The following is a 27479-nucleotide window of genomic DNA, read 5'->3' as shown; positions in this document are numbered from 1 at the left end:
CCCACTAACACAGAGACACAAACACAACTTCTCATGAGTGAAAGCGAATCATTAAATGTAATTCGATCCTGTCTGTCAACTCTCCTCTCAGATATAAGAAAGACATGCTGCTCTCTAGTGGCCTGACGGAGCAACTGTCCAGTTTGTACTTAACCGTGAAAAAGACGATTCATGTTCAGGAAACACTTATTATTTCATAGAGTGCTTTATTTATTTATTTCCATATTTATATCCTACATTTATTCATGTCTCATTACACAAGAAAACTTGAAAAAAAAATATCATAAATTCAAATAAACAAATATTCAAAATGCTTCAAAAGCTTTTTTTTTTTTTTTTTTTTCAAAATGGAGCAGCCAACAACTGAGTGATGCGAGTATTCATCCAACTTCCCATCTCTGGGACAATAAAGTACCGACTGATACTCTGGCTGCTCTCCATCACTGTGAATTTACACATAACAAATGTGCATTAATTTAAACTAAGTGAAATCCTGTTTATCTCCCAACCCCCGAAACAAAAACGAAAAAAGAAAGAAAGAAAGAAACAACAACATCTCATCTTGAATAAAAGCTTTGCACTTCAAGTACAGTCTGGTGCTGAACCAGTAAATAAATGAACAATAAGAATCCACTTCAGTCATAAACATGAACCATTCATAGGTAGTATTCTGTTGTTCGTTGTGCCTTCATGGAAGGTGACGGGGCTACTCCAAACTGCCGAAGCAAAAAAGCGGCATGAATGCAAACAAGAAGGCGGTCCGGGTCTACGGTGACGACATGGGGCTGAACTGAACTGAACTGAACGTGGCACAAACTAGGAAGGATCATTGAGATATTCTCACACTTCAGGGAAACAGGAGAGGGGGGCGTGCAGCAGTGATGCGTTATATATATATATACTATTTATATACAAAATAAATTAATGAATGGGGTGTGACATCCACTTCAGTTCTACATGTTTGAGTGTATTTCTATAAGACTTGTAAATTTCAAGAAAGAAAAAATGATGTATCCATTAAAAATATGTTGTTATTTTGTGGAGTTGTTTGCTGAATCTTGGAGAAATAAGCCAAAAAAAAAAAAAAAAAAAAGTGCAAAAGCATGCAACAAACCAGGGCGACATGACAAACTGATCACAGAACAGCAGTGTTACAACATGTAGAAGAGGTTGTAGAAGTGACAAGTGATGCAGGTCTTTTTAGTCTCTGTTATTCTGGATTCACCATTGTTGATACAAGTTGGGTTTTTTTTTTAGTTTATCTTTTTTAAACCTTGAGTCCAGTCTGGTTCAGTCTGAAGGTTGGTGCTCCTCCCGGGTCGGTACAGAAACCAAACTGGGCCTCGATCGATGGCAGCGATAAAAAAAAAAAAAAAAAAAAAGTCAGTTTTTGTTTTGTTTTTCCCCCAGTGTGCCAAACACACTGTTCAGATCGGAGCTACAGTACGAGCTGCGTTGCTGAGCTAACATGAGGTTGCGAGGCAGAGAGTAGTTATCCAGTAGCAGATACAGGTACAGCAGCATTGGTCCAGTGTTGGGCTCCGGGGCCCCACATTGTCAGAAGGCATGCTGGGGGCCTCACAGTGTTTCTGGGAGGGAAGCAGACAAGAGGAATTAGTCAGTCGCTCGGTGGCACGAGGAACAGACGCAGAGAGATGCTTCAGCTTGACTGATTGATTGATCAACAGGTTAAAGGGATAGTTCAACATTTTGGAAAATTGGCCCATTGCCATAATCCCTATAGTTTCAGGAGTAGGTTCGTTACCTTTAATTGCCGGTGCAAGCTGTTTTTAGAATGGTGGAGCAGTGCCGTGAGCTGCTCAGAGCTACGCTACGGAGGCTAATGGGATTTCTTGGTTTCCCTCATCAAACTCATCAAATACACAATCCAAAAACTCCGGAAACGCTCTGGTGGACAAGTTGTGACCTGCACATTCACCACGCTATGAGATAATAACAGAACGTTACGAGACAGAGTAGAAATTCAGGGAAATTCATACAAAACCGCTGATGCAGGTTCCCGTCGGGGGCAGTTTTTCAGCAAGCAGTCTCTGCATTTGCCTCTAAAACAACTCGGTCTCATAACGTTCTGTTATTATCTCATAGCGTGGTGAATGTGCAGGTCACAACTTGTCCACTAGAGCGTTTTGGAGTTGTTGGATTGTGTATTTGATGAGTTTCATGAGGGAAACCAAGAAATCCCATGAGCCTCCGTAGTGTAGCTCTGAGCAGCTCACGGCTCTGCTCCGCCGTTCTAAAAACAGTTTGCACCGACAATTAAAGGTAACGAACCTACTGCTAAAACTATAGGGATTATGGCAATGGGCCAATTTTCCAAAAATGTTGAACTATCCTTTTTAAAAACTGATCTCACCTGTTTAGCTCTCTGGAGAGGGAGCATGTGTGGAGTGGCACTTGTTTTTCTGCAGCAAAGAGAAAGAATCAGACCAATCAGTGCTTCATTTCACTCTGTTAATTGTGACTCTGTTTTCAAGTGAATCTGTGTTTTACCTTCAGGTTTAGCTGGTAGTGCAGACTCCGGTCTGACAGCCAGGGATGCCTGAGGGACTCTGCGGCGCTCATCCTCCAGCTTTTGCTCTTCACCAGCAGACGAGTGATGAAGTCTTTGGCCTCGTCGGAGATGTCCGTAAACTCCTCCTCCTCGAAGTTCCACTGACAGGCCAGGATGTTGTTCAGCGTCTCGTTGTCATCGTCGCCCAGGAACGGAGACAAACCGCTGAGCCTGAAGAGGAAGAAAGAAAGAAACAACAAAGGTCAGGAGGAAAAAAACTGACTGATTGTGTCTTTATAATGTGTGAATTTGTGTGTTTGTGAACGTACAGCATGTAAGTGATGACACCAAGACTCCACATGTCCGTGGGGAATGAAACAAACTCATAGTTGATGACCTCAGGAGCTAAAAATTCAGGCGTCCCAAAGTTGACCCTCAGCTTCTCCCGGGGTTTATACCTGTCAGAGACACCAGAGCCATGAGAGACGAAATCTGGGACTGAGAGAGTCCTCATGTGAAAGTCTCACAGAGAGATTTTTTACCTCCTGGCCAGGCCAAAGTCGATGATTTTAATCTTGTTAGTAGCTCTGCTGACACAAAGGATGTTCTCAGGCTGAAACAGAACAAAAGAGAAACAATTTACAATCTCAGATAAAGAGTCCGATCCATCAACTTGGTGCTGAAAGAAGGAAAGCGAGCGCTCGGGGTTACCTTGAGGTCGAGGTGCAGGATGTACATCTTGTGCATGTACTGCAGCCCTTCACAGATCTGCCGTATAAACAGCACCGTGTCCAGCTCCGTCAGGTTGTAGTTCTCATCGATGATGCGGTCAAACAGCTCCCCTCCCTCCACACTGAGGTCACAGAGAGCAGAGAAAACACATGTTAACCAGGCAAGGAAGAGCTGGGGACTCACACATACTATATACAGGTGATGATGTTAAAGGGATAGTTCAACATTTTGGAAAATTGGCCTATTGCTATAATCCCTATAATCATTGCAGTAGGTTCGTTACCTTTAATTGTTGAGTGCAAGCTACTTTTAGAACAGCGGAGCAGAGCCGCGAGCTGCTCAGAGCTACGCTGTGGAGGCTAATGGGATTTCTTGGTTTCCCTCATGGTTTTCGATGGAAATTCATGCAAAACCACTGATGCGCGTTCCCGTCGGGGGCATTTTTTTTTCGGCAAGCAGTCTCTGCATTTACCTCTAAAACAACTCTGTCTCGTAACGTTACATTATTATTTTATAGCGTGATGAATGTGCAAGTCAACTTGTCCACCAGAGCGTTTTGGAGTTGTTGGATTGTGTATTTGATGAGTTTGATGAGGGAAGCCAAGAAATCCCATGAGCCTCCATAGCGTAGCTCTGAGCAGCTCTCAGCTCTGCTCCACCGTTCTGAAAATAGCTTGCACCGACAATTAAAGGTAACAAACCTACTGCTATGACTATAGGGATTATGGCAATGGGCCAATTTGCCAAAATGTTGAACTATCCCTTTAAGGTGGACTTACTATTCCATGACCAGGATGATGTCGTGGCGGGACTCGAAGGCGGCGTACAGCTGGATGAGGTTGGCGTGGTTCAGCTGGTTCATCACCTGGATCTCGTTCCTCACAACGTCCTGAGACAAACAGGCAATAACAGAAAATAGATAAACACAAAACCATAGACGTATGCTACTGTGTTGATGCTTTGTTAAAAAAAAAAATATTTAAATTATATATAAAAAAATATAGGCTATTTTTAATAAAAATTTAATTTTCTCATCTATCAATCTGGGTGGGCCTGTGTCTGGGTAGGCCCACCCATAGCTCCGCCCCTGTGACGAGCTCAGATCCACCTTAAAATGAGCTCAACATGTCGCAAACATACAGATCCCTGTGGTTTCTGTTTCCACTCCTCCCTATGACTCCATTAGATAAGATTAGATTAGATTTGCAGTTGTTGCTGGGGACGGAGGGCTAAACAAAGAGGTACAGGTACAACATGGTGCTTATTTAAATATAAGCAACAATAGTTTCCGATCCCACGTAATAGTAGACAGACTGGCTGGAAGTTTTGTCACACACACACGCACACGCACAGTCGATCAGTGACGGCAACATGAGCCGGCCGCGAGGATTTGGCCGTGTGTTTGGTGGGCTTTCTGTCGGCTCTGAGCTTTGTGGATATCTCAGATGATAATGTAACCACAGAGCTATGCACGGACATCTGACCTCTCCCTCTCCATCACTTTCTGATGATGACCCACAGTAAGAAACACACAATGAGGCAGACAAATTACCGCATGCACGCCCACCCCCATCCCCCCAACCCACTCTGAGGCTGCTGAGCCGGCGGCTATTTTTAAGAAAATCTAATCCGTTATGGTGCTTAGCAATGATAAAAGTAAACATCCATTAGAGCGTCTGGAGAAGCCGGCATCGCAGCGCCGTGGATTCTGTTTCATATTCAGCAGCATCCACCGGCCGATCGTTACCGCACCTTCTCTTTCTGGCTCCTGGCTTTGATGATCTTGGCAGCCAACGTCAGACCAGATGAGTTCTCGATGCACTTGTGGACTTGACCAAAACGTCCCCTAATGAAAGAAAAGCAAACACAGTCATGAGTCACACACACAGACACACACAGACACACATAGATGCAAGTGGCAGAATAGAGGAAGAGACATCTTTGAAATTGTATTTTAAATGAGTGAAATGACACTTATGTAACGCTGAAAGGATTCAACAGATAATTATCAACAACCATTAAGATTTCAAGTCGTTATCAATCAAACTCCAACTGTTTCCAACCTCTCAGACTGCTTTTCTCTGTTTTATAGCGCTATAAATTAAGTATATTTGAATTGTGGCTTTTAGTCTGAAGAGAAAACCAGCTTTATTATGTCAGTTTGGACATTTTTTACTAACCATAAAACAATCGATAAATCGTTAAAAAAAATAACTCTGTCATTGATATTGAGAATAATCGTTAGTCCTTACACACACATGCACAGATCATTATAATGGTATCCTGCAGTCACACAGTAATTAGGGCTCTGTACTGTGCCATTATGCCAGCAATTTTAGAAATGCACTTGCGTGCTGAGGGGTAATCTCCAGTTCGAGAGGCAGGATTTAGCAGCGGCCTATTACATCAGAGAAGCCCGCTCTTTCCCAAGGGCCTCTGGAGGCTCCCAATCATCTGCCCTTCAGGGGGGCAATAAAAAGGTCTTGGAAAAAAAAACTATTAGGCGTCACTTCACCGGGTGTGAGATCCTCTGTTATTTTATTAGAGACGGCCGATGTGTTGAAGTGTCTGTGGCTGTAACTGCGTTGGAAATAAAACTCCTGCGAGCTGTCGGGAGGAGAGCTGGGTTTCCTTGTCACTCACCCTCCCAGGACTTCATCCCTGTTGATGGTGTAGTAGGTGGCAATCTGATGGGGTTTGGGCGTCACGATGCGGTGGTCGAACGGCGCTAACGGAGGAGGGCTGGAGTCTGAAATGAGAAAACAAATCATAGCAAAAATGAGTAAGAGAGAACAGGCGGATTGCTGCATGCATGTAGAAAGTGAAACAGGGACCTCGGACCCCCGCCCCAGAAACAAAGAGGATCAAAATAGCAGCATGCCAGCGTCTCATTATCTGCTCTGCCAGCTGTGCCGAGCGTCATGTTAGTGACGCTCGAGCAGGGCCTGGTGTTATGACATTGGATCTGCTGTGAAGGGACAAAAAGTCAAATGTCAACAACTAACAACTAAGTTGAGTCTAAACACAGAACCACAGAACTTCACCACGAACTCATGGCAAACACAACCACAGCTGTCAAAAGCCCTCACATCCAACTTTTATGAGAAAAATATGTTTTAGTGGAGATTTGTTTTTGTCTTTCACAAGAAATGTGTCATCTGGCACCACAAAAATAAAGGTTTTTAATGGTTAAAGGGATAGTTCCACATTTTGGCAAATTGGCCCATTGTCATAATCCCTATAGTTTTAGGAGTAGGTTCGTTACCTTTATTTATCGGTGCAAGCTATTTTCAGAACGGCGGAGCAGAGCCGCAAGCTGCTCAGAGCTACGCTACGGAGGCTCATGGAATTTCTTGGTTTCCCTCATCAAACTCATCAAATACACAATCCACCAACTCCAAAATGCTCTGGTGGACAAGTTGTGACCTGCACATTCACCACGCTATGAGATAATAACAGAACGTTATGATACAGAGTTGTTGTAGAGGTAAATTCATGTAAAAACGCTGATGCGCGTTCCCATCGGGGGCAGTTTTTCAGCAAGCAGTCTCTGCATTTGCCTCGAAAACAACTCTGTCTGGTAACGTTCTGTTATTATCTCATAGCGTGGTGAATGTGCAGGTCACAACTTGTCCACCAGAGTGTTTTGGAGTTGTTGGATTGTGTATTTGATGAGTTTGATGAGGGAAACCAAGAAATCCCATGGGCCTCCGTAGCGTAGCTCTGAGCAGCTGGCAGCTCTCCTTTAAGATCAAGATTTGACAAACTTGAGCCCAACTCGTGATAAAAGCGTCTTACCAATGATAAACTCTTTCACTGCCGACTCTCCCTCCTCCTCTTCTGCTTCGGTCTTCTGAGTTTCTTCAGACGTTAAGGCCGTGGTCTCGCCCCCCTCCACCACCCGCCCGTCAGCCGTTTCCACTTTACTGTCCAGTCGACTTTTCTTGAGGTCGTCCTTCACTAGTCTTTCTTCCTCTGTGACGTGACGTTTGCTGCAGGTGGCCACGTCACCGGCCTCCTCGGAGCTGCACACACATTCATAAAGGTTGAACTTAAAACCGTTAAATATAATCCAGTGTCTGACAGTGATTGTGTAGAGAAACTACCTCTCCTTTGGAAGAAGCGAGGTCGTGTTGATATCTGTGATGACGCTCTGGGACTTCTCCGACTCCGACGTCTCTCCTTTATGCCTTTTCTTCCCATCATCCTCCACTTTTTCTGCGCTGACATCTTCTCCCTTCTCCTCGTCTCCCTCGGGCTCTGAGTCCTGGAAGATATCCCCCTCCTCCCCGTCCTCCTCTTTCTCTTTCTTCTTCCTCTCCTCGGTCTTGGTGGCTGAGACGTCCGGACCTTCTAGGATCAGCTCCGCCGGCTCCTGTCGTCCTCTGTCCTCCCCCCTCTGGGCCTCTGCCTCCGAGTTAACGTGGGAATACTCAGCGTTCTGCCTGTTGAGCTTTTCCACTTGTTCCTGCAGCACGGGCTCGTTCAGGGAGGACGAATCTAGAGTCGGGAAACAAAAAACATCACAGTCCGTCACATGAAATTTGGAATGAAAATTGCTGTGAGAAGATCTTCATGGAAAAATTAGGAAGTGTGACATCCATTGTGCAGATGTTCTTATTTTGTCTTATATTTTAGAATTTCGTATGCTCCTCCCTGATATAAAATGTAAAAAGAAAATGGTGAATTTGAATGTAATCTGATGATTTGATGACCCTCGGATTCAGTACCAGCTGGAGTTTTAGATCTACTATGCTAATTTTAGCATGCTATCATGAAGTCATGCAATTTAGCAAAAGTGAGGATGCTAAAATTAGCAATAAATAGCAACAAAACTATTGGACATTAAAAGTGAACTAAAGCACTGTTGTTATTTAACTTCAAAAATAACAACTGGGCATTGATTACCAAGGGTCATCACTTTCTAAAAACGTTTTAATTAATTCATTAAACTTTTCCTTTCCTACATTATTTGAAGCAAATGTGCTGTCAAACTAATGATAAGTAATTTTATGTGTGTATTATATTATTATTATTATTATTTTTTTTTTTTTACAGCTGCAGCAATACTGAGCTCTCAGGGACACCAGATGAATGTGTTTATTTATGCTCCACAATAAACAAGAGGACTATTTATATGTGAGTGCTGCCACCGTGTTTATGTACCCAATGCATTGCATGAGTGTTTGGAGTGGTGAATGCTGCTACCGTCTAAATGTCTGAGTGTGTAATGAGCTGGACACCATCTAGTCTTCAGTATGGTCTATAGTCTCTCATCTTTACAATGGATGTTTTGACCCATCAAATACACAATCCAACAACTCCAAAACGCTCTCGTGGACGAGTTGTGACCTGCACATTCACCACGCTGTGAGATAATATTGGAACATTATGAGACAGAGTTGTTTTAGAGAAAAATACAGAGACTGCTTGCCGAAAAACTGTCCCTGAAGGTAACGTGCATCAGTGGTTTTGCATGAATTTGCCTCTAAAACAACTCTGTCTCGTAACGTTCTGTTATTATCTCATAGCGTGGTGAATGTGCAGGTCACAACTTGTCCACCAGAGCGTTTTGGAGTAGTGTAGCTCGCGGCTCTGCTCCACCGTTCTAAAAACAGCTTGCACTGACAATTAAAGGTAACGAACCTACTGCTATGACTATAGGGATTATGGTAATAAGCCAATTTGCCAAAATGTTGAACTATCCCTTTAACAGAGAGAAAGGTGTTGCATAACTAACCTGCTGTGTCCTGGGGCTTCCTCTTCTTCTGGGCCTTCAAACCCTTCAGGCTCAACTTGGCTTTGTCCTTGTCATCCTTTGCCTTTTTGTGAAAGAGAAGAACAAACAGAGATCAAGCTTTAGACATAATATAATTTATATGTTACATCCAAATACAAAGCGGGTTGGATGCACCAAGTGACTCGGAGGCAAAAAAAACAAAGTTTCATATTTAGAGCAATTCAGTCTCACTTGTCAGAGTCAGTTCTATGGTTACGGAGCCAGGCGTCTGATTTCTGATGGCAACAGCAGCAGAGTTGCACACACTGATTATTTCCATTTGCACACACACAATAGTCAGACAGCAAGCCAAAATGTTTTGGTGTTGTTGCTGTGGTTGCCCCCGTAACTCAAGTCTGATGTTGTCGACGGGACGGATGCCTCCTCCACGCAAACGAGGAAAAGGTCACATATCATCTGTGGCAGATGACACGCCACCCGGCACAGGAAGAAGTGTCATTCACACTTTCCCACATAATATACTGTAGTGATTAAAGGGACATAATACACACGGGAGTGGAGGAGGGGGTGGACATTTGGTGTTTTTATACAATAATGAAGAACAGATTCAGATGATCCCTGTCACGGGTTCTTTCTCTGCCATTTAAACATGTCTGACAGAAACAGTCTGATGTAATAAATCTGTTTACGGAACCACAATCCCAGTGTCTGAATCAGCAGAAACCACACACACACACACACACAGCAGTAAAACCTACAAAACATTCTCCATACTTTTCCACTCATCAAGAATAACATGCATGCACAATGTGATGCAGACTATGTGTGGTGGTTACATACAAGGACAGCAGCCCGTCTCAATCAATCACTGCAGTCATGTCACCTACTCAGAACAGGGCTGAGCTATGCACTAATCAGCCCGTGTGCAGCTGCAGACCAGCCCACAGCTGATACAGACTTGGGTTTGGATAAGATAACTCGGTCTGACACCTCCGAGGCAAAAAAGACAATCACAGCACGAGGGAAAACTACTTAACATAACAGAACAGCACTTGTTGCAGTGCAGCAGAAGAACTAATAATAGCTTCACATGGAGCCGTATCAGAAGTAAGAGGAGCGAGGAGCAGCTTTTACGCACATGTAAAAAGACCTGAAATGTATTTTATAAACTTTTGAATAATGTCATCATCATAGCAAACGGCTCAGATTTTATTCCACCAGGAGGATTCCTTACAAAAAGCACTTAACACAACTGCTGCAAATGATCACGATGCAATCAGAGCCCTCACTAGTAGCCTATGTGTCCATTAACAACACATAGCAGCGCACAGTAATAGAACCGCTATGGAAATATTGCATTACAGCTTCCTCACATGCTGCACATGGAAACATCTATGTGAAGGAAGAAAAAAAAGTGTTGATTCTGGGGCACCCCTCTTCTTTTCTTTCCTTCTTTCTTCTTTTTTTTTTTTGTTAAAGGGATAGTTCACCCAAAATTCAAATTTCACTCATTATCTACTCACCCTCATGTCGACTAAGAGCTGTGAGAATTTTCAGAGTTCTCCGTCCCTTCTCTGAGTTACGGGGGGTCCACGCAGTAGTATTTGTCCATATAATGGTTGTCAATGGATACCAACTTTCTTCGTCCAAAATGACACACCAAAATACATCCAAATACCTCCATACTGCTCGTCTGTAATGTCCCTCTTGTATTGAAGCCCCGACATGAGAAATTGTTCCGAAAATAATTAAATAAGTCTATATTTTAAGCTTGTTTGTAGCGGAAGCTCCCAGTGTCTCAGTTCACTGCTCTTCCTGTGTCAGTGCAAATCTCGCGTGATTTGCACTGACTGGCGGAAAAATTTCTCATGTCGGGGCTTCAATACAAGAGGGACATTACAGACGAGCACTATGGAGGTATTTGGATGTTTTTTTGTGTCTCTTTTTGGACGAAGAAAGTTGGTATCCATTGACAACCATTATATGGACAAATACTGCTGCGCGGACCCCCCCGTAACTCAGAGAAGGCACGGAGGACTCTGAAAATTCTCACAGCTCTTAGTCGACATGAGGGTGAGTAGATAATAATAAGTGAAATTTGAATTTTGGGGGTGAACTATCCCTTTAAAGCCCTCCTCCTCACCTTCTTGTTGGCCTTGTGTCCCGGCGGTTTGAAGAGCAGCTCCACCAGCCTGGAGCTCTTCACCACCTCCCCGATGAAGCTGATCACCTGCTGCGTGCCCTCCACCAGCCTCTCCACCCCCTCCAGCCGCCGGCCCTGACTCTCCAGCCGCTCGCCGGCCTTCTCCACCGCGCCACGCAGCTCCCTGCAAGCCGCCTCCACCGCGGACCCCCGTCGCCCCCCTCCCTGGTGGTGGTTTTGGTGGTTGCCCCCCCCCTCCTCGCGCATGGAGGCCAGGTCCCGGCCCATGCCCCTGACGTCCAGGGACAGGCCGTCCAGCCGGGTGAGGACGACCTGCTGCATGCTGAGCAGGCGCTCCATCTGGGAGCTCAGCGAGTCCATGCGGCTCTCGACGCAGCGCAGCGCGGCGGCGTCGTGGGCCGAGGAAGGGGACGACGGCGGCGGCGAGGCTTGGGACTTGTCCGATCCATTGAGAGACAACTTCCTTCCACCGGGTTTCTGACCGTGAAGAGGGTTTGGGTCATAAACCTTGGCTAAAGAGTTGACCAAGCTGGAGCTCATGGCTGATTTACAGACAAACAGCAGCAAAAAAAATTTTTTTTAAATCCTCAACTAGTCACTTTAAGTTCAAGCAGGTTTGATGGAAACTACAACAAAAATCATATCATAAAAACAAAAGCCACCGGCAGAAGAAGAAGAAGAAGAAGAGAAGAGAAGAGGAGGGAGAACAGAGATGTCTCCCTCAGTGCAGCACCATACAGTTGAGTTTTAAGAATAGCAATACTGCAAATTAAAACCCCAGCCCCCTTTGGACGTCAGGCCCTGAGTGGCCAGTGATAAGAGCTGAGGGCTCGGGTGTGCAGCCGGGGGATTGATGGGGGGTTAGGGAAGGGAGGGAGATGCTGGGGAGGGTCGCTATGTGACATTTGAGACACTTCAAAAGCCCCTTCAGTCAGGTGTCAGAATCCCAGGAATCTGGGGCTGAAACATGACGCCGCAAGAAGTAAGACAAATAAAACGTCTGGGCCAATAAACAAGAACAGAGGATCCAACCACAAGTCTGACGATGAAGAGCTTGTCAAAATATAAACAGCTACAACAACTAAACTGTACTTTGTTTTTTTTCTTTTCTAAAACACATCTTCTATATGTAATTATATGGGTTTCACATTGCCCCACAATAGGAAGTTGGGTGACAGGTGCGAGTGTGTGCAAGGCCACATAGAAGCTCCATTAACCAGCGGGACCTCGGTTAAAGACACAAGCATTGTGGGTATTTCTGAACATCGTAAAATGCCGCTCTGTTCTCATATCTCACTTGTTTTTACACAACAGATGCGTCAGCAGCACAGCGTTGCATAATAAAGGGAAACTGCAGACTTACTATACTATCTTTTATATCTGATGATGAATTTATGTAGCTAAGTGTAAAACTACCAAATGGCTCCCTCTGCAGAATATTTAATACATTTATAGTTTGAAAACATTATTATCTGTGTTGTGCATATCTACATTTTCTCATGTAGGCTCACTGTCCTTTATATATACACATTATATTTATATATCTATATTTAAGTGTATTACATATAGGGTATCTATAGGGAGCTTCCTCATATATTTGAATGAATGAATGAATGAATGAATGAATGAATGAATGAATGAATGAATGAAGTTTTTGTTAAAAGAAGCCATGGATCATTGATTCCGAAGTAAAAGATTATAACTTTAAAACTTTTTCTTTGTTGCAAGAGGCTTTACTTTGGTTTTTATCTGGAATGTCAACGGTTTGGTTTAATTGGGAATCAGCCAGTAATAATAATAAAGTATTATTTAGCTTTAATTATTCGGCAGGAACCTTAGCGTGACCATTAACGTTATTATTGTTGTTACTGCTGCTACTATCACTTTGCTCTCTATTGCTCTCTGTCTCTCTCTTTCTCTCTATCCATCCCATCCCAACTGGTCAAGGCAGACTGTCTGTTCATCCTGAGTCTGGCCCTGTTCTGTTTGACAAGTGCGTTCATACTGTATAACCTCTGCTCTGAGTTGGCACTGTATAAATATTAATTGACTCGACTGTTTGGAAAGATCCGGTGCGTTTCTTAATACGGGCTCTGTGTGTCCGTGCAACACGAGCGAGAAGAAGACAACAGAGGAAAACAGGAAACAGGTGACACCACTGACACCTCCGATCTGTTGATACAAGAGGAGAGGGGGATTGTGGGAGAGGAAACTTACTGTACAACATGTGTTGTGGCAAAGAATTAAAGAGGACAGACTCTGACACAGATATTCCCACGACACAAACATTGATATACATGAACAGAGTGACACACACACACACACACAATTAACACTTATTGGGACGTGTCCGGCTGTGCACGCTGACCCCAAACTTTCCCATGTCTCAGGACAACAGTATCTGGAGTGGGCAGGGCGACAAAGCGCCAGCGTCTATATACTGGCTCCCATCTGTCAGCACCGGAAAAACCTGACCTATACTCTGTTTGTGCCTCGCACTGTTCCCAGCACAGACAGCTCGTCAGCTGTCAGGTTTAACACTCGTCTCTCCGGTGGCTATTTACCAGCTAAGGTGAGAATGAAAGAGGACACTGGGCAAGTGCAGACAGAGAACAGCACGTACTATAGAAACGCATGTTTCCTCAGCCAACGGACAAAGGAGATCGCTGGTCAGGAAATCACTGTCCACACTGACCTGGTTGGTCAACAACATTATTACACGGCCTTTGATTTCCACTGCTCGTCAAACAGCACGACACAGCAACAACAGCAGCAGCAATAACAGCAGCAGCAGCAGCTCTCTAGGGATTTAAAGGGCCACGTCACCTAAAAGTGGCCCAAAACAAGACATTCAACATAGAAACAATTCCTTGCAAATGAAAGGAAATAGTTATTTAGTATATAGGATATAGTTCATGAATTTCCCCTGGAGGATAAATAAAGTATATACTGTATCTATAAATGTATATAGGCCAACCTATAATATAAATAGAACAGATTGAAAGCTATTATTGGCCAACCAATCATCTCCCCCTGTGGATTACTTCAAATAAAAATATTATTCTATTTATATAGAATATAATGTTATTTAAATACGTATTGGTGGGTTATAAATCAAATGCTCTACTTGGAGAGAAAGACTTAGAATAGGATCAAGATGAATAAGACTTTCGTTGTGTTTTGAGGGAACTGTCCTTTTTTATCACTTTTATGTGCACAGTTGCACACAAAACATTACACATGACTATGGAAAGTATTTCTCTCTGATTGACTCAAACTACTCTAAATGACTATCAATAAATATTAGAGCAGCAATACTGCCGAGTCATGCCACAGCACCGATGAAACTACACCAAACCAAACCTTGTCCACATCTGGGTGGGCTTATCTCTGTAAGTGCCCTCCTTTTAGATCAAACATAGATCCACTTATGTCGTACAAATATTGATAAGAAAGATCAATATGTTAAAGGTCCTTTGAGCACTTTATACCCACACAAATGTTTGTGCACAGTTTTGAAGCCTTATGCAAAGTCCTGCTAAAACATCACAAACAGATGTGTCACATTCACACACATACAGTATATGAATATGGATATTTATCTCTTTTTAACCCTGAGAGTTTGGAGATGTAGATGTTGCACAGATATTACAACATGCAGACGTGTGACCATGATAGGATTTGTGGACATTGTGGACATGCTCTGATCAAAATTAAAAAACTATATCACACAGATATGATCCAGATTCTCACAAAAACCAAAATATTTTTATCTCCAGCTTCTTCATCGCTTGATGTGAAGGTATAAAAAAAAGTCGTACAGCTGGTGGTGAGGCAGAGATAATTATGGACTCATCATCTACTTCATGTACTGTTGTTATTTTCTTATATCAGGACTCATTCATGAGCATTAGAGCGTTTACTATAACCACTAGATTAGGTGACTGACAGTTTAGCAGGGTGCTGGGTGGAGGGCAGAGGGAGGTTTAACTGTACCCCGGTGGACAGTCTCTAAAATCCCCCCCTCCCTGTCAGAAAAGGTTAGATGGTAAAATGAGAGCCAGTGTGGTATAGGAGCAGCGCCCAGGAATGAGGCTGATGCATGCAGCCGCCCTCACTCTCACCACCACCAGGGATAGAGTTACTCAGCAGGAAGATGCAGACAATGCATAATGCTCATTCAAACGCCAGAGACGCTCCATTAATCTGACATCACGGGGTTAAACATCAAGCTTTATTCCGCCGAGCCACAATAATAGACTGCGTGACATGCAGCAAACATGTGGCTGCTGTTGTGATGAAACAGAGTCCACTTTTAACTACTGTAACTTGGCAAGAAAAAGATCAAACGAAGGCGGAAGCTGAGAGTTTATCCACTGATTCCCAACTAGTTACTGCAATTAATTTACCTATAACAATCTTAGAGGGATAGTTCAACATTTTGGCAAATTGGCCCATTGTCATAATCCCTATAGTTTTAGGAGTAAGTTCGTTACCTTTAATTATCGGTGCAAGCAATTTTTAGAACGGCGGAGCAGAGCCGCGAGCTGCTCAGAGCTACGCTACTGAAGCTAATGGTATTTCTTGTTTTCCCTCATCAAACTCATCACATACACAATCCAACAACTCCAAAACGCTCTGGTGGACAAGTTGTGACCTGCACATTCACCACGCTATGAGATAATAACAGAACGTTACGAGTTGTTTTTGAGGTAAATGCAGAGACTGCTTGCCGAAAAACTTCCCCCAACGGGAACGCGCATCAGTGGTTTTGCATAAATTTACCTAGAAAACAACTCTGTCTGGTAACGTTCTGTTATTATCTCACAGCGTGGTGAATGTGCAGGTCACAACTTGTCCATGAGAGCATTTTGGAGTTGTTGGATTGTGAATTTGATGAGTTTGATGCCGTAGCTCCTCTGTTCTAAAAATAGCTTGCACCGACAATTAAAGGTAATGAACCTACTCCTAAAACTATAGGGATTGTGGCAATGGGCCAATTTGACAAAATGTTGAACTATCCCTTAATCCCATAATATGATATGAAAATATAATATTGAAATATTAAGGGCATTCAGTCCATCCAGAACCTGATCCTCTGACCTAAATCTGATTCATCTGGAGGATTTGGGAGAACTCAAGACTCACGAGCTGAACCTGTGCCTGCTTCTCAAACCAGACAGACTATATAATAAGGAGGGGGTGCATGGGGAGGGGGGTTTGGGTAGAGGGGGGGCGGCCCAGTAATAGACCAGAACTTTTGGCTGACCTGACAACAGCTCTGTGGCAGGCAGCTCTCTGATCTCTGGCATCTTCCAGGGGCCCCGGTCCAGCTCTGCAGGGCCCCCGAATCATCCAGGGTTTCCCTCTCTATTGGCATCCCTGCCCACAAAGGATTCTCCATACCATCATCATGACAGACTCTCCACTCTGCCCCACACACCAAAAATAAATTCATTCAAATTACTGTATTCATTAGGTCTAAAGTCGGACAACCTCCAGCAGCAGGTTTCACTTTCATAACAAAACACTGAACACTAAAAACACTATAAATACACTGTAAATGACCGTGTCTGTGAATGTGCAGCTAGTAACACAAGCTACTAACACCTCAAAGCATGAATGAGTTTACACACAACTCTCACTGTTTTCCTCCTACACTGACTTGTCATTGATGTGTTGCACAGTATCAACTGGAGACAACTGACCAGACACATGGAGACTTTTATTCATAGGTAACAGGCCTTTAAATGCTTTTTTCTCAAATTAATGAATGAATTGTACATGACCTTTGACAGTAAATAAGGCAAAAAAAACTTTTCTGCTATTGCTCCAATTATTCTATTGTATTTTATTTTTTAATCGCAACTTTTTACTATTTTTTGTACCTTTTGTGACACCACATCAAGTCCGTGTGCTGTTGAGTGACCTTTACTGCTCTTGGCAATAAAAACTTTTCTGATTCTTATTCTGATTCACGTGTGGAATTGGTGAAATATGTGAAACATGACAGCTTTTTTTGTCATTAAGTGTATTTTTTAGCAGGTCTTTGGTCTTTTAATGTTATATAAGTGTGCCATAGGTGCCTTGATGCCCTGATTTTAACATTGCTATTATACTGTCTTATGCAGTGATGTGCTGCAGCTGACCTCAAAACTAGTTTATCTGCCAGGACAATGAAGTATATTCTGGTTCTTAAGTTTTTCAACCCTAATTTACCCCTAAATATAATTTAAATCATGCTCTCACTACACAAGTGACGTTTTTCTTTTGTTTTTTTTAAATAGCTGCTGAATTATGTAAAGTGTGTCCAAGCAAATTTCAATCAGAACGATATAGAGTAATGTTGAGACAGTTTGTATTAAATTCAACCTTTATTCCCACACTGTACAGCCTACCCATGACCCAGTACATAAGTTTAGTGAGGAGGCCATTCAATAATATTATGTATTCTTCTATCAATTTCTACCGACGGAAATTTGCTTGGACACACTTTAAAATACAGAAACTTTCAACCTGCACAATCTTTGGAAACACCCTTACTAGAAGCCAAAACAATGTAATGTGGTGCTTTGTTACTGATGGATCCAATTGTTATTCCAAGGTGCTGTTTCTATTGCTGGTGGAGAATGTCTGTGTGTCTGCATGGTGAGTACATGACAGTGGAAAGAAGGCCGCACATTATCTCTGTGGGTCCACCTGCTGCGTTTCTATCTGACAAACCTACTTGTGTCACCAGCGGCTGATGACAGTCTGTTCTTTCACAGTTCAGCTGCAGCGATAACGTTCGTCCAGCTCCTTCTGTTATGAGCTCGGATAGACACTAAAAAAAATTCCTTTCATGGAATAGAAGTGGCCGAATGACGTCAGCAAAATGTGCGCTTACATATATGTGTGTGTGTGCGTGCCAGGGAGCGCAATAAGGCCTGTAAATATGTTACATAAGCTACACACACAAGTGCGCGCTCCTAAATAGAAGCAAACCAAGCTTCCCTAGGTTACTATAAGTTTGCTGCTTGTGATGTAACATGCAGACAACTGGGCGTGACGGGACCGCGGCCGTTTGAAAGAGGATTCAGGATAAATGGGCGACCTCTGACCCCCAGGAAATGACTGTCAATCCCAGCGCCCCAAAGCACACTGACCAAAACACATCCACATAAACTAAACCCCCAGCAGAGCTTAGATGAGAATTTAAACAGGGGAGGGGAGGGGGAGTCTCATTTTTCACAGTTTCTTAGTGTCAGCAGCACAGTGTAGCAGCCTGATAAATAAAAATGTTTAATAAGGCAGATGGATTGAAAATATGAATGTTTTTGACATGATTTAATCATTTGGTTTACATTTACCTTTGGTGCTTCAATATACAGGTGCATCTCAATAAATTTGAATATTTTAGAAAAGTCAATTTCTAGTAGTTTGATTGAAATAGCCCCAACCAAGTATTGAGTGCAGATGGACATACTTTTCAGAAGGCCAACATTTCTATATTAAAGATGCTTTTTTAAATTGGTCTTTGCAATGTTCAGTGTTTTTTGAGATACTTAATTTTACGTCTTCATTAAATGTGAAGCCATAATCATTCTAATTAAAATAAATAAAATAAATAAATGTGTGTAATGGATCTATATAATGTATTAGTTTCACTTTTTGAATTGAATTACTGACATAAATAAATTTTCCATGATATTCTAATTTATTGAGATCCTCCTGGAAGTATATTTTGATCAACACAACAGAGTATTTCTGTCCTGTGGCATTGCTACTTTTACTTCAGTAAAAGATCTGAGTGCTTTTTGTAATAAATCCACAGTGAAGTTGTAATTGTCTATTTAAATAGCATTAATGAAGCCAAACAATGCCCATGTTGTTCCCTAAGGACAGTGCACTTCTGTCCTGCTGCCACTAGATGTGAGTAGAGGACCACAGACTGTTGGGCTGTTGTACACAACCAGCTGATGACCACCTGGGAATGTGGAGGTAACAGGAGAACACCCTTTGTCAGCAGTTTGCAGGAGTAGCACACTCAGCTGCTCTCTGGTTACCTTCAACTACGACCTACTGCCCACCTCACCTCACCTCCCATCCTCCCTCCCTCCACTGTTGCACATAATCACACAACTCCAACTCATCAATGTTTGCCATGTCTGATCTACTGTGTCTACATGATGACAGATCATAAACACAGGCTGCAGTCAAATATCTTTGACTCCATGTTGGCCTTGGGTTCAGTTCAACGTCTTTTCAGTCTATTTCCATCCATTATCTCTGCGCTTTCAACGTAACAAGGCTGTAAACCTTAAATATCATATAGATTTTTTTTTTAAAACCTGCGTCATTTAATTTTCTAAAAAATGACACTCCCTGTCACTGGTTAGAGGTTTTTAATGCTCAGTAGGGTGTATCACAGTGTATTACACCTTTACAGCATAAAACCATGTTTCATGCAATTATTATTATTTAGATATATCAGATAGAAAACAGATGTGGTTGTGCGACCTCTTTGTCAACCACAGGTACGTCCACACATGACATACTTAAACTACAATACAGCAACATACAAAATATTTTTTATACAGGCTATACCTATTGCACCAATGGGGAGGTGTAGCTATCCAGCCTCACTTGCCCATACCGATTGTGTCTCATCTGGATTAAAAATGCAGATGTAGGTGTATCACATGTGTGCACTTTTATACATACAACACATATTATTATTACTATACTGTCATATTCACCAAACTAAAACTACGGTAGCCTATTGCAGACTAATAGGCCTAGCCTAGCTAGGCCTACTGCAAAAACAAACAAATAAATCAAATTAAAATATTTTATGCAGTTTATAGGCTAATGTTCAGCCAGAAAGGCACTAATTAAACTTAAAACATATTAACGTATGATGTAGAGATTGCTGCTGCTGAACTGCATTTCATTATCCCAGGTGTTGTTGTCAGTGATCACATACACCAGATTTCATAAGAAAAAAGGTAGCCTACCGTTATGGATCTGCCTCAAAATGTAGTATTATTTATTTATTTTTTAAATCTGTTTTATTCTCCTCCTTTCAACAAATTCGGTGCAAATCGGCTGAGTGGTTTTTATGTAATCCTGTTGACAGACAGACAGACAGACAGACAGACAGACCGAGGAACCAACACAAGTGAACACGCAGTTACCTTGACGACAGAGATAATGGCGGAACTCACCTAGCTTCTCTCGTGCTTGCTGGTTAGCTACTAGCAGTAGCACAAGTTAACTTTTCACTGGAAATTTACTCACCAAGGGAAAACTGCTTCACGTCACCAAGGTTAGTGTTGTTCCCGGTGCCGACGTGTTTATTTGACTGAATGTCTTTGCTCCAGTTTTATTTTCTTCCGACGTCACAAACTAAGTTACGCTGTGGTGCTTCTGAGTAGCTACTTCCGGCTCCACAGTACCCTACTGTTAGCTACTTATTAGCCTAGGTGTTTATTTTGTGTATTTTTTTTGTTTTGTTTTGTCAAGTGGTTCTGATGAATTGACGATTTTATTAGGATCTATCAATACATGACCTACATCGAATCATATATATATATTATACATTGTTATGGTTATTGCAAAAAAAAAATTCAGCCTCTTGTCAACGTGTTAATTTTACTACAGTAGCCGATACACAACAACAGTAGTTTACTATAACTTACAGTCATTAAAATTTAGACCCTCATCATTATTATTTTTTACCTGCCACTGAATTGCTGGCTGTAATTAGTTCACTTAGACTAATTGTTCTTCAATAACTTGAGTAGCCTAGGCCTAATTTGTTGACTGACAGAATATTGATTCAAGTAGGCTAAGGCTTTCTTCTTAGGCCTCTGACACTGTGTGGTGTGATTTTTCATTCATTTCTGATATAAAATATAGATCAAATGATAAATAGCCTAATTTCAGTTTTATTTTATTTAAAAGGGACAGTGTAGGCTACAGCTCAAACATAAAAGTCACCATTTGATGCACCGTACCAGATTATAGCTACAAGCTCATTTGCATCCTTTGGCAGGTCACAATAAAAATAGATCAGTCAACGAAGTCAACCTATTCTCTAGTAGACGACTGTAACTCTTTCTGCTCACATGTTTTTCATTGTGTTAAAGACGTCAGCGCCTGGCTCCTCTCACAGCACATTCATATTTCCAGGTATTTCAACAACGCATCTAATGACATTGAAACACCTGAGCTCTTCTTACACTGCACCTGCAGCACAGCCACAGTCATGAGCTGTGATATGACATCGACGCCGTTTGCCAGGTGGCAGGTGCATTGATGGGTTTGATGATCGTGAACATCGTTACAGTTGCAGGTGACAGTAATCGCCGCTTTACTGGCAATCAGCCACACGGAGGCAGGTGTCCAACCCATGCTCAGACGATAAATTTAACGTACCAGTCTAAACTTAACTGTCTGTCCCTACCTGTCGGCATCCTGCTGACAAGTTCTGGATTGAGGGAGGACCAAGGGAGGCATTTCAGTGGCCTTAGCCTCCACCACAAGTGATAAATCACGCCTCGTACATGCACATCTGCAGCTCACCACATCCAGTTAAGAAAGACTTGTACTTGTACGAGCGTATGAGTCGTGTTTGCTTGTGTGTTTGCACCCGTGCCGGCCCCCGCCGCTCTGTATTAGCACTGTGCTGGTAATGAGTTATGCAAATGTACTGAAAGTGGACACCAGCCAGGAGGCCAGAGGAGTCCGGGCGAAAACAGCACATTCCTCTGGAGTCCTCATACCAGAGCGAGACAGAGGGAGAAAACAGGGAGCCAGGATGGCAGAGGATTAAAGTTTATGAATGTGACATGTAAGCTTACATTTCAACTCGTGTTTTTTAATCATACAGGCCTCTGTTTTCCATCCAGAATTCAGGCCAAGGCACCACTCAACAAAGTGGGTTTGTTTTAGTTTCACTCCAGCATTTAGATTTACAGTGTAATAAGGTCTGATCACATAGTGAGACTTGCAGATGTTCAACTGTACATGGATTTGGCCATTTGGGGGCAGTGGAGATAAAGTGAGACTGTGAAATCATGACCTTTTTTCATTCTGGTAGTATGTCAAACCAGTTTTCAAACTATTTGCACTGGCAACCTGTGATAAATACCTTGTTGTTCAGGTCCTTTTATCTGAAAACAGCAGTAAGACAGTGGTCAGAGAGGCTGAATGGATCGGAGCAGAGGTGAAACCCACTTTAAAGCTCTGTAAAGCCAAGGTGGAGCTGCAGGATCAAGTGATAATGCTCTGCAAGTTCATCACTATGAGAGACGCCTTTCACTCGTCATTTCACTTTGCTATTTGATATATTTGAATAATGAAAATATCTATCATAGGCCACAAGTTTACACTTTTATTAGTAGGGCAGTTTTCCATCCAGACTCTATGCAGTGAGCAAAAATAGTGACAATTCAGTTGTATTGAAATTCAATACAACTTTATTCCATGGTGTCCGTAGAGGCAGTTATTATTATGTGCAAGTGCAGAAGGTCAACATGGTGGTTCCACTATCAACTGTAAACTTACACTCTCCAAGCACTTTATTAGGAACACAGCCCTGAACACCGGATATTTCATCGGTTTGCTCTCAACCTACATTCAGGTCTTTGTGTTTTGAACTCCACAAAATGTTCAAAAAATACCTCTGCTCTTTGCTCCATGTTGATATGGTTGTATCACACCATTTCTGCAGATTTGTCAGCTGCACATTCAAGTTGCCAATCTCCCGTTCCACCACATCCCAGAGGTTTTACACTGGATCCACATCTGGAGAGGGAGGAGGAGGCCACTGAAGTTCACCGAACTCACTGTCATGTTCACGAGACCAGTTTGAGACTGAGACGCCTTTCGCCTTGTGACATGGTGAGTTATCATCGGTTAGCTAAATAATGCACTAAAAATTAATGATGCAGCTTAGTTTCAAAATAAAATGTTATATCGTTTACAAGACCCATTGAGTCAGTAAATTAAAGTACTTGGTACAGTAATGAATGAAAGCAATATGATCTCTGTTGACATTTTTAAAGTTGACTGTGAATCAGGAAATGAAATGTCATTCAAAAGTCCTCAACTGCACCCAGTGAAACCTGCAGAAACTCTGCCTTAAGTGGACATTAAACAAAACAAAAACCTGGCCGGTGTCCCACTCTGTGTTTCTCAATGATTGAACCGTCACGTGGAACAGCACTGGCTCTTGTTCTTCTCCCCCCCTCCTCCATTTGTTTGTGTGCTAATTTCGTCTGAGCTCTGTGAGTGTGAGAATGTGAGGCAGGAGAAGCCCTTCTCACATTAGTCATGCTCACGCGCATTAGCACAGGCTACAGTTTACTCTCCTCAAGCCTCATACAAAACCATTTGTTTGATTACAGTATCTCCCTTCATTAACTTGTAAGTTAAACTCGCCTTGACCATCACTTAGTGGTTGTTTTTACTTGATTTACTAATTAGTTAGTTGAAATGGATGCAATTACACAAGTTCTCTGCCTATATTTAGTTGTATTAAAATACTTTATATACTTCTAATATATATTATACACATATATATTTAAGATATATATTAATAATTAGGAGATTGCTTTTGAAAGGACAAGAGTAGCAGCAGTAAAATAATTTCATTTCTTTTCATTCAATCAAAAACAAGAGCATCTTAGTCTGATCTTAGGCTCACAAATTCTCAAACATTGAAGGGTTACATTTTACTGACAGCACTGTCATTTACTGTTTTCTTGTGATACATTATATTATTAACAGGATGCTGCAAGCTGGTGTTTTTATGCACAACTCAAACTAAGGTGAGAGGATGCTCCCAGTTCAGCTGAACATGCTGCACAGCAAAATCGAGTTTAATGTGAGGAAATGCAGTCGACTGAGGGACAGGACTGTTTCAGCACCTTGGACAGATCTCACTTAAACCAGATTAACCTGCTCAAAAAGTTTCAACTCATTCAAAGTTCAGATGTTTGAATCTCTTCAGATTGGTTCTGATGTATTATTTTCATCACAGGTTTAAAATCTGAGCTGATGACATGTTGATAGTTTTAGACTAAAGGTCATGGAAATGACATTGTTTTTGCTGTTGTTGTTGTCTTTCAGCTGCCACAGATGCATCTTACACCCGACGCCCTTCCTGACACAGTCTGGGTTTTGGGGGGAGCCAGGAATCAACACATTGCTCTACCACCTGAGCCTCGGATGGCAGTTCAGGTAGTAGAAATGATGAACAGATGTAGCTGTGAATCTAGTTGTAATCAGCCGACTCCCAGCAGAGACAACGAGAAGAGTAATGAAACCATTGAGCTGACAGTGACAGGCTTTAAGTGCTGAAAAGCACCTCAGCTCTCACACTTTATGAGGAGTCAATTACATTTTCCTACAGATGGATTATGTTAACATAGTAAACTGGTTTATACTGGACACGGTATGCGTAGCGTAGAGAGCACCGGCCCGTCTGGATCGGGTGGAGGAGTTAAGTAGTGTAGTGTTGGATAGAATTTAGATGTCACTGCTGGTGACAAGTGCGTGACGCATATTAGATGACGTTATCTTTTCCACTGACCACACCACACATGACAGCAATGGATGAAATACGGCTCCACTCGCCAAAGACTATTGTCGGTGTGCTGGTTTTGTAACTGGTTTTGTAAAAGCAACATGTCATGTGCACTTCTGCGAAACAGCTGCACCGTGTACACACACACAAAAAATAAACCTTTCCGTCATACAGAGGGCGTCTGTTCTGGACAATATTATCAGAAACCTCAGAATAAAAGCTGTCCCACAGATAAAAACATCCACCACTGAGCTCCAACATTCCTCTGTCCTAACTACGATATGATGATTAATCTGCTTACATGCAGTGACACCAGCTTTGACTCTGCTCCATGAGTTAAAGCTTTACCTAAATGCAATGATAAAATGTATTTATAACATTACAATTATAGTATATGATATAACAATTAAAAACAAAAGTCCAGAAAATTTGTCTTTTAGAGTATAAAGTTGACAGATCGAACAATAAAACGTAAAAATCTTAATGATATTTTAATGTTTCAAAATGAAAGGATCTTTGCAAAATGTACAACTTATCATAATACCGTATACTTGTTTGCTTTCAGTCTGATTGTTTGTTAAAAGATCACATGTAGTGCAAAAACTGGAGAATTTAAATAGATAGCTAGTTAGAAACATGAATAATTGCAAGACAGATGGTCATTTAACGGCTCAATCCCTTCAATAAAAACGCAACTTCCTCCACTTTCAGTTCGATCCTAAATGTTCAATCATTCTCATTAAATAGAAAGTGCTCTGAGAACATAGTATTTGTTCTCCATATGGTTAGTTTCCTCACTTTCTTACACTCAGACAGCTAATGATGCAGGCCTGCAGCTTTTTTGCCCCATCATATATATTCACATAAGTGACAGAAACCGCCAACTACAAACACAGCTTCTGTGACTCTAAAACTTAGTGGAGGATGAACGACATCCTTCAAAAAGGTGCCGTCAAACACTTCACCCCAAAACCTTTTCCACAGGTGTTGGACCTGGTGACTGCAAAAGGCCACACAGCATGTGACTCACATCGCTTTCATGCTCGATGAGCGTGGTCATCCCTGGAAGAGGCCGCTCTCATCAGCATAGATGTGTTTCATCACTGGATTAATGTGATCACTTGAAACAACATTGTATTGATTTACAATTCAAACCCTCTCTCCAATGGAGGGGGCAGGGGCAGGTGGAACCAAACTGTGTCAGCGAAACGCCCCACACAGCAGAACCAGAGCCACCGGATCCCCTCAATACGGGGGGTCAAACACGCAGGCCTGGTCGGTGCACGTCACACACAGCCTGGAGATTCATGAGTCATCTGACCACGTCTTTCGTATTGATGGTTTTTTACTATAATATATCGTCTGTGTGTCACACTGGATGATCACGTCCTGCGTTCACACTCGCACCTGAGGAGGAGGAGGCACTCAAACCAATGTTTGGGCGCCACAGGCCAAAATGTCTGCACCCGTTCACATGGATCTCAATGCATACACCACTTAAGTCACTGTTTGCACTGTTTTTACTCGGAGCACAGTGGCCCCCTAACTTAAAAATTTTAGGTGCACGAGCAGAAAATGTACCGTTGCACACTCTAAATCGACTTGCAAAGCAAATATTCACATTTTCTTTTTATTTGTGATCCTCACACACACTGGTCTGACACCTGTAATGACATGTTACAGATTCTTTGAGTCGCCTCTTCCATGTTTCACCAGTGTTAAAGAAAAAAAGAAGCAAATTTACTGGATTCTGTCTCAAATTTTAGGGACAAAATGTTTCCATTCAGGGGCAGTGTAGCCTTACATTGATAAGTTGAGTTGAACAATTATGAACCCACTTCTCCTCTTGTCATCTTGACTCACTCTCAGAACCGGCTGCAGCTTCAGAGCATTGATTGGATGCTAACTTACATATTAACCTGCAGTGAACCTGTGTGGAAGCATCACCACTTATTTATTCAGATCAATCCATCTGAAGCTGAATACAATAAACAACAATAAACAACAATATGTTGATTCTTTATATCCATACTGTAGTTCCACCTCCAGATTCACTTGTTCACATTAAACACCAGCTCCTTCCTCACAGTGTTACCTGTACGTCTGACGGCGTGGTCCCTCCCCTCCTCTTGACTGAAAATAATTTCCACAGCCGTCGCCACAGGAAAGTGGCCACCAGACACACGCTCCCTAATATCCAAATGTCTTTGTCCCTGAGGAAGTTCTCCATGATGAAAGTCTTCCTCTTCCTGTCCACCTGTGCAGACTGTGCCTGTCTTATCTCAGCCTCTCTGCCTCCTGCGGCGATGGAGTCTCATGCGGCGAGCAGCAAGTTGTTGACATGTGGCGACATCGATTATCGAATAGTCGGCCTCCCGCAGCTCTGGACCGAATCCTCAATCTCTCGCTCACTATACGGACTCAAAACAGGAACAGGAGTCCTGTGCCGTCAAGACCCCCGCCCACCCGGGCCTCCCACCCATTCACCCACCACCCGGCTTCCTCCGTGCCTCCCACCCCGCGACCAAAAAGGAGAGAACATGCCGTCTCGGAGACGAGAGCTGGACAGGTGGTGTAGGGTTCAGGGTGTCGTTGCAATACGCAGAATCAGATGCCTTGTGCTGCGGCCGCCGGCGTGTCAGCGAGACCCCTGCAGTATCCTTTAACTTCAGACACAGCACTAAGTATATGTGTCAGTCAGGCAGTCACTTAAACAGCCACATTTGCGCGCAGATGCACACAATGGCAAATGGTCGGA

The 27479-nt window shown here is 42.5% G+C and overlaps 2 protein-coding genes across 3 annotated transcripts in view; one reads left to right on the top strand and one right to left on the bottom strand.

The window, feature by feature from the left end:
* The window catches only part of LOC310985199 (tetratricopeptide repeat protein 14-like), a 408748-nt gene that overhangs the window by 47175 nt on the left and 334094 nt on the right, over positions 1-27479 (top strand). The window lies entirely within an intron of this gene.
* Positions 870-27143, bottom strand: mylk4b (myosin light chain kinase family, member 4b; the record flags this gene model as incomplete). Of its 2 annotated transcripts, none has more annotated exons than XM_083970809.1 (13): positions 870-1589; positions 2375-2423; positions 2512-2743; positions 2842-2970; positions 3055-3125; positions 3224-3365; positions 4024-4133; positions 4997-5090; positions 5888-5993; positions 7043-7269; positions 7351-7744; positions 8985-9066; positions 11128-11688. In XM_083970809.1, the coding sequence occupies 12 exons, from the start codon at positions 11686-11688 to the stop codon at positions 2379-2381; spliced, it is 2193 nt and encodes a 730-aa protein (XP_083826935.1). In that variant the 3' UTR covers positions 870-1589; positions 2375-2378. The 2 variants fall into 2 exon arrangements, with proteins under 2 accessions (XP_083826935.1, XP_083826936.1); XM_083970810.1 differs by lacking the exon at positions 11128-11688 and adding an exon at positions 26817-27143 and having other exon boundaries at positions 875-1589.

Source organism: Trachurus trachurus, assembly GCF_905171665.1.
Source record: "Trachurus trachurus genome assembly, chromosome: 4".
Classification (NCBI taxonomy): Eukaryota; Metazoa; Chordata; class Actinopteri; order Carangiformes; family Carangidae; genus Trachurus; species Trachurus trachurus.
The sequence above is the reverse complement of the archived record's forward strand: the minus strand, read 5'-3'. Positions and strand labels throughout refer to the sequence as shown.